The 13397-nt window shown below is 42.7% G+C and overlaps 1 protein-coding gene across 2 annotated transcripts in view; it reads left to right on the plus strand.

Annotated features, from left to right (window-relative positions):
- Nucleotides 1-13397, plus strand: part of CHMP4B (charged multivesicular body protein 4B) — a 54930-nt gene that overhangs the window by 23026 nt on the left and 18507 nt on the right. Inside the window, exon 1 of one of the 2 annotated variants that reach the window (XM_058685339.1) lies at nt 4547-4837. The exons of the other annotated variant lie outside the window; for it this stretch is intronic. Coding sequence (XP_058541322.1) covers nt 4732-4837 — 106 coding nt within the window. The 5' untranslated portion in view covers nt 4547-4731. Of the gene's footprint in view, nt 1-4546; nt 4838-13397 lie in introns of those variants that run through there. 2 annotated transcript variants of the gene reach the window in all.

Genomic DNA, 13397 nt, shown 5'->3' on the forward strand with positions numbered 1-13397 from the left:
CTGTGAGAAGCGGCTTGAAGGAAAGAGGCTGCTTCTGGCTGGGAGAGGAGAGTATATATATTTACATAGCCAGAGAATTTTCCCCAGCCTTCTCACTATTCATAAATATAGGAAAGGAGCCAGATTTTGGACTTTCAGTCCCTTCTCAGCCAGTTCTTTGCATTTTCAGACCATATTGGGTACTTCGGAGAGGTATAAGCCTAGCTGAAAATCTGCATCTATGGTGTTTGCTCAGCCTTTCCACCTCTGCTGGAGACAACATGGACAATATGGAAGAGAGCAAAAACAAGGCACTTCTCCCCTTCTTTGTCTGCCCCAATGCAGGGCTCAATCCCACAACCATGAGATTATGACCTGAGCCTAAATTAAGAGTCAGACGCTTGGGGCGCCTGGGTGGCTCAGTCGGTTGAGCGTCCAACTTCAGCTCAGGTCATGATCTTGCAGTTGACGAGTTTGAGCCCTGCATCGGGCTCTGCACTGACAGCTCAGAGCCTGGAGCCTGCTTTGGATTCTGTGTCTCCCTCTCTCTCTCTGCCCCTCCCCCGCTCATGCTTTGTCTCTCTCTGTGTCAAAAATAAATAAACGTTAAAAAAATTAAAAAAAAAAGTCAGGCGCTTAACTGTCTGGGTCACCCAGGTGCCCCAGACGACAAATCTTTTGTGAGTTAATTTTAGCCTGAATTTCTCTAACCCTTTTGGTCAAATCGTTTAAAACATCGAATTTTCTGTGTCTTAAGTGAAAGCAGACTCAAGAGTGACTTTTCTGATCTGTTTTCATGTGTGAGAAACAGTTTTTGTTTGGTTTTAAATGCTAATAAAGGCATATGGCTCTGTGGTTGGTAGGAGGGAAGAAGGCCATGTCTAAGTAGATGCAAGGTGGTCCCTTTCTTTAAAGAAAGATTCTTTCAAGGTAGTGAAGACCAGTGCCTAAGATAGGGTTAATAAGATAATAGCCTAGGACATCTGAACATTGCAGAGCTTTACCTTAGTGTATGTGTAGATAGGAAAGAAAGAAGGGCACATGACTTAGCTCGGCTGAACCTTGTTCAGGTTTGATGAATTACTGTGTCTTAGAATCATAAGTCTTAGATCATTTGGGTCCATTCCCCATCTCCATTTTACAGATGAGGAAACTAAGACTTTGATTTGGTCAGGGCTGGAACCAGAACCAGGTCTCATGTCTAGTGAGTACAAAGATGTTCTGGAAGAGTGCTCAGCAGGATTTCGAAGGAAGCATGGCTAGGAGGGGGTAGTAGTGAGGTGGAGGGTGAATAGAGTGACAGGAGCACTGGATGGTTTCTCCCAACAGTGGACCAGGAGAAGCAAAATGCTGGAGGAGGGAGAGGTGAGAGTGTCTCCTCTAGGGAAGACTGAGGCTGTCAGTAGTCTGAGGGGATGCCCTGGGATCCCCATAGCAAGGGGATGTGGAGGCTGCTGTGGCCAGGATTAAGTGCTTTAATTGGCCGGAGAATCTTCGGCACTTATCCTCCTCTTTTTGTTTTCTATTTGACTACTTGGGGACCCCTGAGGTGTTGCTTTCCTTGGTAGGAAGCCTGTTTTCTAACATTCCTTTCTTTACATTCTTTTCTAAATAATCCAATTATAATCTATCACTGTTGTGTATTGTTCAAGGGAATAGAAATTATCATCCCTTCATTATTTTGGCTTCTGATAATTCTGTGCAGTTTGGAGTTAGTTCTCCAGTTTTATTATTTTCACATATATGGTTATAAGCTACAGTGTTTAGTGGAAAGACCTGATGGCAAATTCATGATTGGGTGTATGTGCGTGTGTGTGTGTGTGTGTGTGCGTGCGTGTGTGTGGGCGTAGTAAAATCTGTTTTTTACATATATATGTGTAATATATGTGTTACTTGATGTCTGCCATCAAGATTAACTATTTGGCCTCATCTGTAAAATAGGAGTAATAATCATAATAAGGGCTCTGAAGTCAGACAAACTGGATTTGCAAACTGGATTAGGCTCTATCACTTAACTGACTGCAATTTGGGGGAAGTTACTTAGCTTTCTAAGCCTCTATTTCCATTCTTTTGCTATTGAAGGAGAAGGGGATGAAGATTTATTGAGCATCTACTATTAGGTGTTGTACTATACAACTACTTTGCATGTGCTGCCTTGTTTTCCTTGTAGTGGTTCAGTGAGATACAGATGTTATTATCCTTATTTTATATATACAGAAACTGAGTCTTAGAAAGGTTAAGTGATTTGCCTATGTCTTCCCAATTAAAAGTCTTGGGAAAACGTTTTGGGAATGACTATTACTGTACTTTCTGAAATGGGATTTTTTTTTTTCCATATGGATTCTGATTCAGTTAATGTTTGCTGAACCTTTTTTAGGTGATAGGCATTATAGTTAATACCAGAATTATTTTATTGTCTTATCACCATTTTATAAATGAGTAAGTTAAAGCTCAAGGCTCATCCAAGATTATCCAAATTATAGACGACAGAGCCAGGATATGGACCAAATCTGCCTGATTCCCACCTCATGGTACCTCAGGATTACCTGACTGTGGCCCAGTTGTTTGTAGCATTTGTCGACAAAAATGGATTTCATTTCAGCATAAGAATTTGACTATCCCCAGGAAATTAATTACAATGAGATTTGACCTGAATCAGAAAGTAATAAAAGGTATTAAAGGAGGAGTAGGGGTGCCTGGGTGGCTTGGTCAGTTGAGCATCCGACTTCAACTCAGGTCATGATCTTGCAGTTCATGAGTTTGAACCCCATGTCGGCTCTGTGCTGACAGCTCAAAGCCTGGAGCCTACTTTGGATTCTGTGTCTCCCTCTCTCTCTGCTCCTCCCTTGCTCATGCTCTCTCTCTCAAAAATAAATGAAAACATTTGAAAATTAAAAAAAAAAAATGGAGTAGATTAGGAAGAGGGTCTTCCCAGCCATTATTAGCATGTCTGCTCAGAAGCTTTGCAAAGAACAGAAACAGAGAACTGCCATTACTATTAAATTCCCTGGAGGTTGGAGCCAGGAACAGATTCATTATTTGTTGTCTCCTTGACCCTGGGAGGTAGACCTGTGGGTGTCTTGTGATTTCATAAATAGTGAGGACTGGCAAAGATAAAAGTCTCATTAGAGCTATCTCCCAGTGTTATGAGGATCTCAGGCTGTTGGGGTTACTAGTCCATTGAGATAGTTTAAAAACTTTTTTAGTAGCCAGACTTGGTTCAAATCAACTCTTAGGCGTAGAAGCAACAATGGCAGGTTCTTGGGCAGTTTTTAAGTGACTGACCAGACCATAGGCATTGCTTATTCCTCATTCATTCAAGTGACATGTGGGCTCGAACAGCTTATCTAAGCCAGGGACTGTCCCCAGAAGCTTCATTGCACTAAGGGGATGTCAGTTACAGTAGTACAGTTTGGTGTTTTGAGGCAGCTTTCAGCAAGGAGTGATTCAGGATCCAGGAGAAGTGTCCTTACTTGGCCTGGGGAGAGTGGGAGGATTGAGAAGCTGCTGCCTGGACAGCCCTGCAAGACCGGTGGGAGCAAACCAGATGAAGAGTGAGATGGGCATTTGAGGAGAACTGGAAGCCTGAGGAGGCTACAGAGAATGAAAGCCAGTACAGGGTTTTCTAGGCAGGGGAGTGGAGTGTTAAAGTTTGTGTTTGGAAGGACCACTGGTTAAAAAAAAAAAAAAAAAAAGAAGAAGAAGAAGAAGAAGAAAGAAAGAAAAAGAAAGAAAGAAAGAAAGAAAGAGAGAGAGAGAGAGAGAAAGAAAGAAAGAAAGAAAGAAAGAAAGAAAGAAAGAAAGAAAGAAAGAAAGAAAGAAAGAAAGAAAGAAGAAAGACCATTGGTGACAGGTGGGGAGGGGGCATCTCCTACCCCCATCCACATACACTCTCTCTTCCCCCTGCCTTCCCCCAGCTCATAGAGCCCAAGTCACAACCTTGTGAGCAACTACACAACATAATCCCTCTGCCCCCCAAAACACACACTCAACACAGGGTTCTGCCCTGGACACAGTCCTCTTGCTCTTGGGTCCTGATTGCTTCAGTTGTAGCAAGGGGCCTTCCCTTGGTGTGCTGAAGGTTTAGGGCTTAGGCTGAAGATTTGTGGGCATAGAGGCTTTTCATGCCTTTATGGAGGGAGGGGCTGAAGCTGTTTTCCATGTTTCAGCCTTGATCCAGGTCTGCCAGAATTGGGAGGGGTGGTAAATGGCTATGGGAGAGGAGGTAGAATTGTTAATCACCTAGCTCCTCAGGGAGGGTGAATATAGAAATAAGAGGTAAGTTCCCCCAGAGGTGTGGAAGTGCATATGTGTGTGTAAACAGGACTTTAGCCAAACTCCCACCTAATCGCCCTGGCCCAGGTCGACTGGCAAGGTGCATGTAGAAGAAGAAATGACCCTGTCCTCTAGAGATGCCCTTTTGTTCCTCTCTTCTTTTGCCCTGAGATCCTCAGAACCTCTGCTGTATGTCTCTCCACCATGTGACAGGATCTATGACTGGGAAGAAAAAGGAAGAGGGAGGTTCTTATCTAATTACTGGGGTAAACAACCCAGCACAAAAGTTGCAGAAAGTAGAGAGTAGCAAGAAGAAAATATCAGTTCAGTTGCTTTCTTGGAGGCAGGAATATTTGTGCAGAGGCTACTGCAGGGGTAAAAGCAGGCATGAAGGAAGTTGGGGGCAGCAGAGCTAGGGGATGGAAACAGTAAGGAAGTATAGACCTCCAAATTTGGTAGACCATTCAAGAACTCCTGATGGATCCTCAGCTGGAGACCCTGGCTTTGGGAGTGTCTGTCTCCCTTTTCTCAAGCTCCTTCGTTTTTAATTCTTTGGGACATCATGGACCCTTTTCAAAATCCAGTAAGTGCCGTGTCCTCCCAGAACTACACATACAGTGCATGTGAAATTTTGCAGGTTGTGGTAGGGATCCTGGACCCCGGTTGAGAATCCTGCTCCAGCTTCTCTGCTGTTTTTCTGTACTATCTCATTTCTGGTATTGCCAGTTTGGTTTTAGTTGGAGGTGATAAAATGCCAACTCATACCGGCTTACTCTGCGGAAGGAGGACTTATTGACACATATGACTGTAGGAAAGGGCAGGGTGGAGCTGGTCTCTCTTTCAGCATGTTGACTCATTCTTACTGACTTCCTCATGAGCCTGGGCCAGGGCTGCCAACTGCTCTGGCTTAGAGCTTTGGATCTTGGCAGGGGATGTGCCACTAACTCCCTTCACTCTCATTTCTCTCCTCTGGAATCTCCTAGCAAATTCCAGAAGAGGAATCTGATTGGCTGCTTGGGTTAGGTACTCGTGACTAGGCTAATCACAGCAGTGGAGGGGAGGAGTTGTTCTGTGACCCAGCTTGGATCATAAGCCTGTTCCGCTCCATGGCCAGGGAGGCAGGTTTGTTTGTAGAGGCTTGGTGTTTGAGGAGGGTGGTCCTCTGGAAACAATTGCCCCTGCACTTTTCTCCTCCTGCCTGGTAGAGCTCATTGCCTCTGCTCATTCATTCTTTCTCAGCCCCAATAGGGCTTGTGGGGGCATGTGGGAAAGAACTGGAGACCTGTGTTCTGGTCCTAGGACCACCTTCCACCAGGGTTCACTGAATACACACTCTGCTTATACCTCCCTGGGTCTTAGTTTCCTCCTCTGTGCAAACAAGGTTGGACTTATTCTCCAGAAGTGTGTTTGTCCAGCCAACCATCCCTCACGGAACACCTACTATGTACTGAGAATACTGAGATAGAGAGACAAGTCCCTTCCTCCCAGAGTTCCCATTCTTAAAGTGAAAATAGAGATATGCATTAGGGTTCCAGGACACTGAGATTCTGTGCCCCTATTTATTGTGGACCCAGGCAAAACCTTCTTTCCCAGAAAGACACCAGCTTACTGTGGCTCCTCTTGCCCTCCATTCTTTGGAAGCTGCCATTTGGGCAAAGAGGGTAATTTGTCTCTACCCACTTCATCATGCCTCTCCGATTCTGAGAGAAAACACTAGTTTGGTTTTCCCTCTTGCTTTGGACAAATACTTCGTAGTGCTTTTCTGCTGGCATTTCCCCCTCCCCACTTCCCCACAATCGACTTCAACCCCCAGACCTCTCTTGTCATCTCAGTTGCCAGGGTGCTTTCTTGCTTGTTCAGGCAGAGGGGGCTTTTGTTGGCTTGAATTCAGCTGGAAGCAGGGGAAGAAAAGCCAGTTGGAAAAGAAACATTTCATCCTAGCCTGGGAACGGAAACCAAGGGCAGGCTCTGCTTTTCCTATGTCCCAGCCAAGAACCTGATCACCTCCAGTAAGGCAGGCTAAGAGCACACAGCCTGAGACCTGGTGGGTGGGAGGAGTGTGATCAGTGTCCTTACTCCACTCGTGGGACCAGGCCACAGATCAAGTGCCAGGCATAGTTAAGTTGTTCTTAATACATGTTTGCTTTTAAATACAACTGTCTTAGGGTACCTAAGTGGCTCAGTTGGTTAAGCATCTGACTTTGGCTCAAGTCATGATCTCATGGTTTGTGGGTTCGAGCCCCACGTCGGGCTCTGTGCTTGATAGCTCAGAGCCTGGAGCCTGCTTCAGATTCTGTGTCTCCCTCCCTCTCTCTCTGACCCTCCCCTGCTTGTGTTCTGTCTCTCTCTCTCTCAAGAATAAACATAAATTTAAAAAAAATTTATTTAATAAAAAAATAGAGGGGCGCCTGGGTGGCTCAGTCGGTTAAGCCTCCGACTTCAGCTCAGGTCATGATCTCACAGTATGTGAGTTCGAGCCCCGCGTCGGGCTCTGGGCTGATGGCTCAGAGCCTGGAGCCTGCTTCCGATTCTGTGTCTCCCTCTCTCTCTGCCCCTCCCCGGTTCATGCTCTGTTTCTCTCTGTCTCAAAGACAAATAAACATTTAAAAAAAAAAAAAAATTAAAAAAAAAAAGATACAACTGTCTTTTCTTTTTTTTTTTATTTTTAAAATTTTTTTTTTCAACGTTTTTTATTTATTTTTGGGACAGAGAGAGACATAGCATGAACGGGGGAGGGGCAGAGAGAGAGGGAGACACAGAATCGGAAACAGGCTCCAGACTCCGAGCCATCAGCCCAGAGCCTGACGCGGGGCTCGAACTCACAGACCGCGAGATCGTGACCTGGCTGAAGTCGGACGCTTAACCGACTGCGCCACCCAGGCGCCCCCCTTTTTTTTTTTTTTTTTTAAATTTTTTTTTTTTCAACGTTTTTTATTTATTTTTGGGACAGAGAGAGACATAGCATGAACGGGGGAGGGGCAGAGAACAACTGTCTTTTCATGTCTGGGGATGGGGCAGAAATTGGCTGTTTTATTTAGGTTACTTTTTTGTTTGTTTTGATTACATAGTCATGTAAGTGATACATTATTTTATTTATTTTTTAAAGCTTTTGACATTCTTTTAAGTTTATTTATTTTTGAGAGTGAGAGAGAGTGAGCAGGGGAGGGGCAGAGAGAAGAAGAGAAAGAATCCTAAGCAGGCCCCACACTGCCAACATGGAGCCTGACACAGGGCTCAAACCCACAAACCTGAGCTGAAATCAAGAGTTTGACACTTAACCGACTGAGCCACCCAGGTGCCCTGGTATGTAATTTTAAAAGTGCCTTCTCGGGGTACCTCGTCTTTTCTCCCCTGAGTTGGTTACTAGTCTCTCTGAGAAATGGCATCTCCACCACCTTGTTGCTCCAACCAGAACTTGGGGGTTCTTCCTGACTGTGCATTTTCTCACTTCCTTCCCCTACACATTCAAACAGATGATACAGGCCAAGGTCTTCCCTCTTGATACCTCTCATCTTCTCCTGGTCAGTCCCTCCACTGTGGCCTTAGTTCAGGCCCTTGAAATCCAAACTCTCTGGATTATTGCAGTTGTCACCAGTCCTTTCTCTTCACAGCAGCCAGAGAGATCTTTCTGAAATGCAAATCTTATCACATGCTTGCCCTGCTTAGAATCTTTCAATGGCTTCCCTCTAATCCTGGGATAAAGTCTAGCAGCTCCTTAATAAGACATATAAGTTTGTTCTTGAGTTTCTCTCTTGAGCTTTTATCTTTCCTTGCTCCTCCCCCTCCCCCCCAATGCCTTTCTGTTCCTCCTGCCTGGGATATGTTTCTCTTGCCTATCTTTTATCATCCTTTATTTTTTTTTATTTTATTTATCTATTTTTTTAAGTAGGCTTCACACCCAACATGGAGCTTGAACTCATGACCCTGGGATCAAGAGTCGGATGCTCTGCTGACTGAGCCAGCCAGGTGCCCCTTTCTTATTATCCTTTAAAGTGTGTGATAACTACAAAGGTTAGGTTCCCCTCCCCTGGGCTACCATAGTGCCCTGTGCTTACCTCTGTAATTATATCACATTGTCCATCTCTTTGCTGGTTTGTGAACTCCTTCAGCTTTGGGGCTGTATCTTTTTTTGTTTCTGGTAACAAAGTATTACAAGCAAAGTATAATTCCTGTTAGTAAAAGGAGCATGGATTTGGGTTGTTCAAGGAATTTGTCAATCTGAGTTTTCAAATTTATCAGCATGAAGTTGTGCATAATATTCCCTTTCCCTTTTAGCATCTGTGGAATCAGTAGTGATGTCACATCATTCCTGACATTGGCAACTTTTTTTTCCTGATCATTCTGGCTAGAAGTTCAGTTTTATTGATCAAAGAGACAGGTTTTTGGGGGGTTTTTTGTTGTTTTTTTTTTAGAGTTTATTTATTTTTGAGAGAGAGAGAGAGACAGACAGACAGAGCACGAGTGGGAAAGGGGTAGAGAGGAGGAAGACACAGAATCCAAAGCAGGCCCCAGGCTCTGAGCTGTCAGCACAGAGCCCAATGAGGGGCTGGAACTCATAAGCTGCAAGTTGATGACCTGAGCTGAAGTTGGGCACTTAACAGACTGAGCCACCCAGGTGCCCCAAGAACAAGATTTTTATTTCATTGATTTCTATTTATATTTCATTGTTTCTGTTTTCTATTTTATTTATTTTTTATTTTGTTATGCTTTATTGGTATAATTGACATAATACTAGTTTCAAGTATACAACATATTTGATTTGATATGTATATATTGCAAAATGATCACCATAAGTCTAGTTAACATACATCTGTTTTCTAGTTTATTGATTTTCATTTTGATCCTCATTTCCTTTCTTCTGCATAATTTAGGTTTTATTCTTTTTCTGGTTTCTCTAAGGTGGAAGCTGAGGTCACTGATTTGAGGTCTTTCTTCTCTTCTAATATAAGCATTTAGTGCTATAAAATTTCCCCTAAGAATTGCTTTAAGTGACATCCCACAAATATTGATGTGTTACATTTTCATTTTCATTCCATTCAAAATACTTTTTAAAAAAATTTTATTTATTTATTTTGAGAGAGAGAGTGCACATGCAAGCCAAGGAGAGGCAGAGAGAGAGAATCCCAAGTAGGTTCTGTGCTGTAAGTACAGAGCCCAACACAAGGCTCAAGCCCAAGAACCATGAGATCATGACCTGAGCCAAAATCAAGAGATGGAAGTTTAACTGACTGAGCCACCCAGGCACCCCTCAAAATACTTTCTAATTTCTCATTCTATTTCTTTTTTGACCTATGGGTTATTTAGCAATATGTTAGTTTTCAAGTATTTTGGGAATTTTCCTGAGATCTTCTGTTTGTGACTTCTAATTTAATTTTATTATGGTTAGAGGGGCGCCTGGGTGGCGCAGTCGGTTAAGCATCCGACTTCAGCCAGGTCACGATCTCGCGGTCCGTGAGTTCGAGCCCCGCGTCAGGCTCTGGACTGATGGCTCGGAGCCTGGAGCCTGTTTCCGATTCTGTGTCTCCCTCTCTCTCTGCCCCTCCCCCGTTCATGCTCTGTCTCTCTCTGTCCCAAAAATAAATAAAAAAACGTTGAAAAAAAATTTTTTTTATTTTATTATGGTTAGAGAACATACTTTTTATGACTTGAATCCTTTTAAATCTATTGAGCTTTGTATTGTGGCCCAGAATGAGGTCCATGTTGGTAAATGTTCCATGTTCACATGAAGAGAATGAGTATTCTGCTGTTGGTGGTGAAATTTTCTATAGATGTCAGTTAGGTCAAGTTTATTGATTTTGAGCTGTTCGAGACTTCTGTATCCTCACTGATTTCCTGTCTACTCTATCAGTTGTCAAAGAAGGGTATTGAAATCTGACTGTAATTGTGGATTTGTTTCTCCTTGTAATTCTATCCATTTTTGCTTCATGTATTTTAAAATTCTATAATTAGGTCTATAAATGTTTCTAATTGTTATATCCTCCTGATAATTGAACTCTTTATGATTATGAGATGACCTTCTTTGTTCCTGGTAATATTCTTTGCTCTGAAATCTACTTTGGTATATTAATTAATATATCCATTCCAGCCTTCTTTTGTGTAGTGTAACCTTGGTTACATTGTAACATGTAGTGCAATAATGATTTCAGGAGCAGAATCCAGTGATTCATCCCCTGCATATAACACCCAGAGCTCATCCCAACAAGTGTCTTAATGCCCCTTGCCCATTTAGCCCATCCCCCATCCACAACCCCTCCAGCAACCCTCTGTTCTCTATATTTAAGAGTCTATTGTGTTTTGTTCTCCTCCGTGTTTTTATATTATTTTTGCTTCCCTTCCCTTATGTTCATCTGTTTTATATCTTAAATTCCACATATGAGTGAAGTCATATGAAATTTGTCTTTTTCTGACTAATTTCACTTAGCGTAATGCCCTCTAGTTCCATCCATGTTGTTGCAAATGACAAGATTTCATTCCTTTTGGTTGCCAAGTAACACTCCATTGTATATATATACCACATCTTCTTTATCCATTCACCCATCGATGGACATTTGGGTTCTTTTCATACTTTGGCTATTGTCAATAGTGCTGCTATAAACATTGGGGTACATGTGCCCCTTGAAACAGCATACCTGTATCCCTTGGATAAATACTTAGTAGTGCAGTTGCTGGATTGTAGAGTAGTTCTATTTTTAATTTTTTGGGGATCCATCCTTTTACTTTTAACTTACTTGTCTTGATGTTTGAAGTGTGTTTTTTGTTGGCAGCATGTAGTTGGATTTTAATCTAATCAATAACTTCTGCCTTTTTTTTTTTTTACATTAAACTTCTTTTTATTGTTTATTTTTTAAATGCTTATTTTTTTTTTTTTTTTTTTTTTTTTTATTTTTGGGACAGAGAGACACAGAGCATGAACGGGGGAGGGGCAGAGAGAGAGGGAGACACAGAATTGGAAACGGGCTCCAGGCTCCGAGCTGTCAGCACAGAGCCCGACGCGGGGCTCGAACTCACAGACGCGAGATCGTGACCTGGCTGAAGTCGGCCGCTTAACCGACTGCGCCACCCAGGCGCCCCTAAATGCTTATTTTTGAGAGAGAGTGTGCATGTGTGCGTGCACAAGCAGGGGAGGGGCAGAGAGACAGTGAGACATAGGATCTGAAGCAGGCTCTATGCTGACAGCAAACAGCCCAACGTAGGTCTCAAACCCATGAACTGTGAGACCATGACCTGAGCCGAAGTCAGTGCTTAACTGACTGAGCCACCCAGGCACCCTATTGTTTAATTTTTTTAATTTACTTATTTATTTTTAATGTTTATTTTTGAGGGTGAGTGGGGGAGGGCAAGAAGATTGGAAGTGGGCTCTGTGCTGACAGCAGGGAACCTGATGTGGGGCTCCAACTCATAAACTATGAGATCATGACTTGAGCTGAAGTCAGATGCTCAGTCGACTGAGCCACTCAGGTGCCCACTGCCCCACCGCCCATTGTTTATTTTAGAGAGAGAGAGAGAGAGAGAGAGAGAGAGAGAGAATGAGGGAAAGGGCAGAGGGAGAGAGAGAATCTAATTCACACTGAGCATGGAGCCCAACATGGGGCTCAATCCCAAAACCCTGGGATCATGACCTGAGCTGAAATCAAGAGTCAGACGCTCAGCTGACTGAGCCACCCAGGTGCCCCAACTTCTGCCTGTTAATTGAGGTATTTAGATGGTTACATTTTATGTGATTATTGATATGGCTAAATATAAATCCGTCATCTTGCTCTTTTTAAAAATTGGTCTCATCTGTTCTTTGCTACCATTTTTTTTCTCTTGATTCCATTTATCTCCTTTGTTGGCTTATTAGCTGTAATTCTTTGTTATTTTTAATATTTACTTTAGAGTTTGTAATATACATCTTTGACTTATATATTCTATTTTCAAGTGATACTATCGCCTTACATACAGTACCTGAACCATACAGTGGTACAGTCTCACTTCCCCCAGACTTATGTGCTACTGCTGTCATATGTTTTACATATGTTATAAACCCCTCACTACATTATTGATTTTTCTGTTTAAAGAGATTTAAATAATTAAAAAGTGGGGTTCCTGGCTGGCTCAGTCAGTGAAATGTGCGACTCCTGATCTCAGGGTTGTGGGTTTGAGCCCCACATTGGGTGTAGAGATTACTTAATATAATCTTTTTAAATTAATTAATTAGAAAGCTGTATATGTTTATGTATTCTTTTTGGTGCTCCTCATACCTCTGTATAGGGCTGTATTTTCGTCTGGTATCATTTTCCTTCTGGCTAATTTTATCGGATGTCAAATGGAAATTTTACCTTACTGGGTATTGGATATTTCTGTATTCCTATAAATATTCTTTTTTTAAAAAAATATCTTTCTTTTTAAGAGACTCTTTTCTTTTAATGTTTGTTTATTTTTGAGAGAGCGTGGAGGAGGGGCAAAGAGAAAGAGGGAGAGAGAATCCCAAGCAGGCTCCGTCTGCACTGTCAGTGCAGAGCCTGACATGGGGCTCGAACCCAGGAACCATGAGATCATGACCTGAGCCGAAGTAGGATGCTCAACTGACTGAGCCACCCAGGCACCACACTGTAAATATTCTTAAGCTTTGTTTGGGCATAGTTCATTTTGTTGGTAACAATTTGTGTTTTTGGGTCTTGCTTTTAAAATTTATTTGGTGGGACCAAAGCAGGGCTATTTATTTCCCACACTCAGACAAGACAGACCCTTCTTCTTCTTTTTTTTTTCTTAAATGTTTATTTATTTATTTTTGAAAGAGAGAGCACAAGCAGGGGAGGGGCAGAGAGAGATTGAGGAAGACACAGAATCTGAAGCAGGCTCTAGGCTCTGAGCTGTCAGCACAGAGCCCTACGTGGGACTTGAACCCACAAACCATGAGATCATGACCTGAGCTGAAGTTGTATGCTTAACCAACTGAGCCACCCATGCACCCCATATTTTTTTCTTTTTTTAAAGTTTATTTATTTTGAGAGAGAGAGAGAGAAAGAGGGAGCAGGGGAGGGGCAGAGAGAAGGGGAGAGAGAGAATCCTAGACAGGTTATGCACTGTCAGTGTGGAGCCCAACGTGAGACTCAAACTCATGAGCCTTGAGATCATTACCTGAGCCGAAGTCAAGAGTCAGA

Source organism: Neofelis nebulosa, chromosome 9 (genome assembly GCF_028018385.1).
Source record: "Neofelis nebulosa isolate mNeoNeb1 chromosome 9, mNeoNeb1.pri, whole genome shotgun sequence".
Classification (NCBI taxonomy): Eukaryota; Metazoa; Chordata; class Mammalia; order Carnivora; family Felidae; genus Neofelis; species Neofelis nebulosa.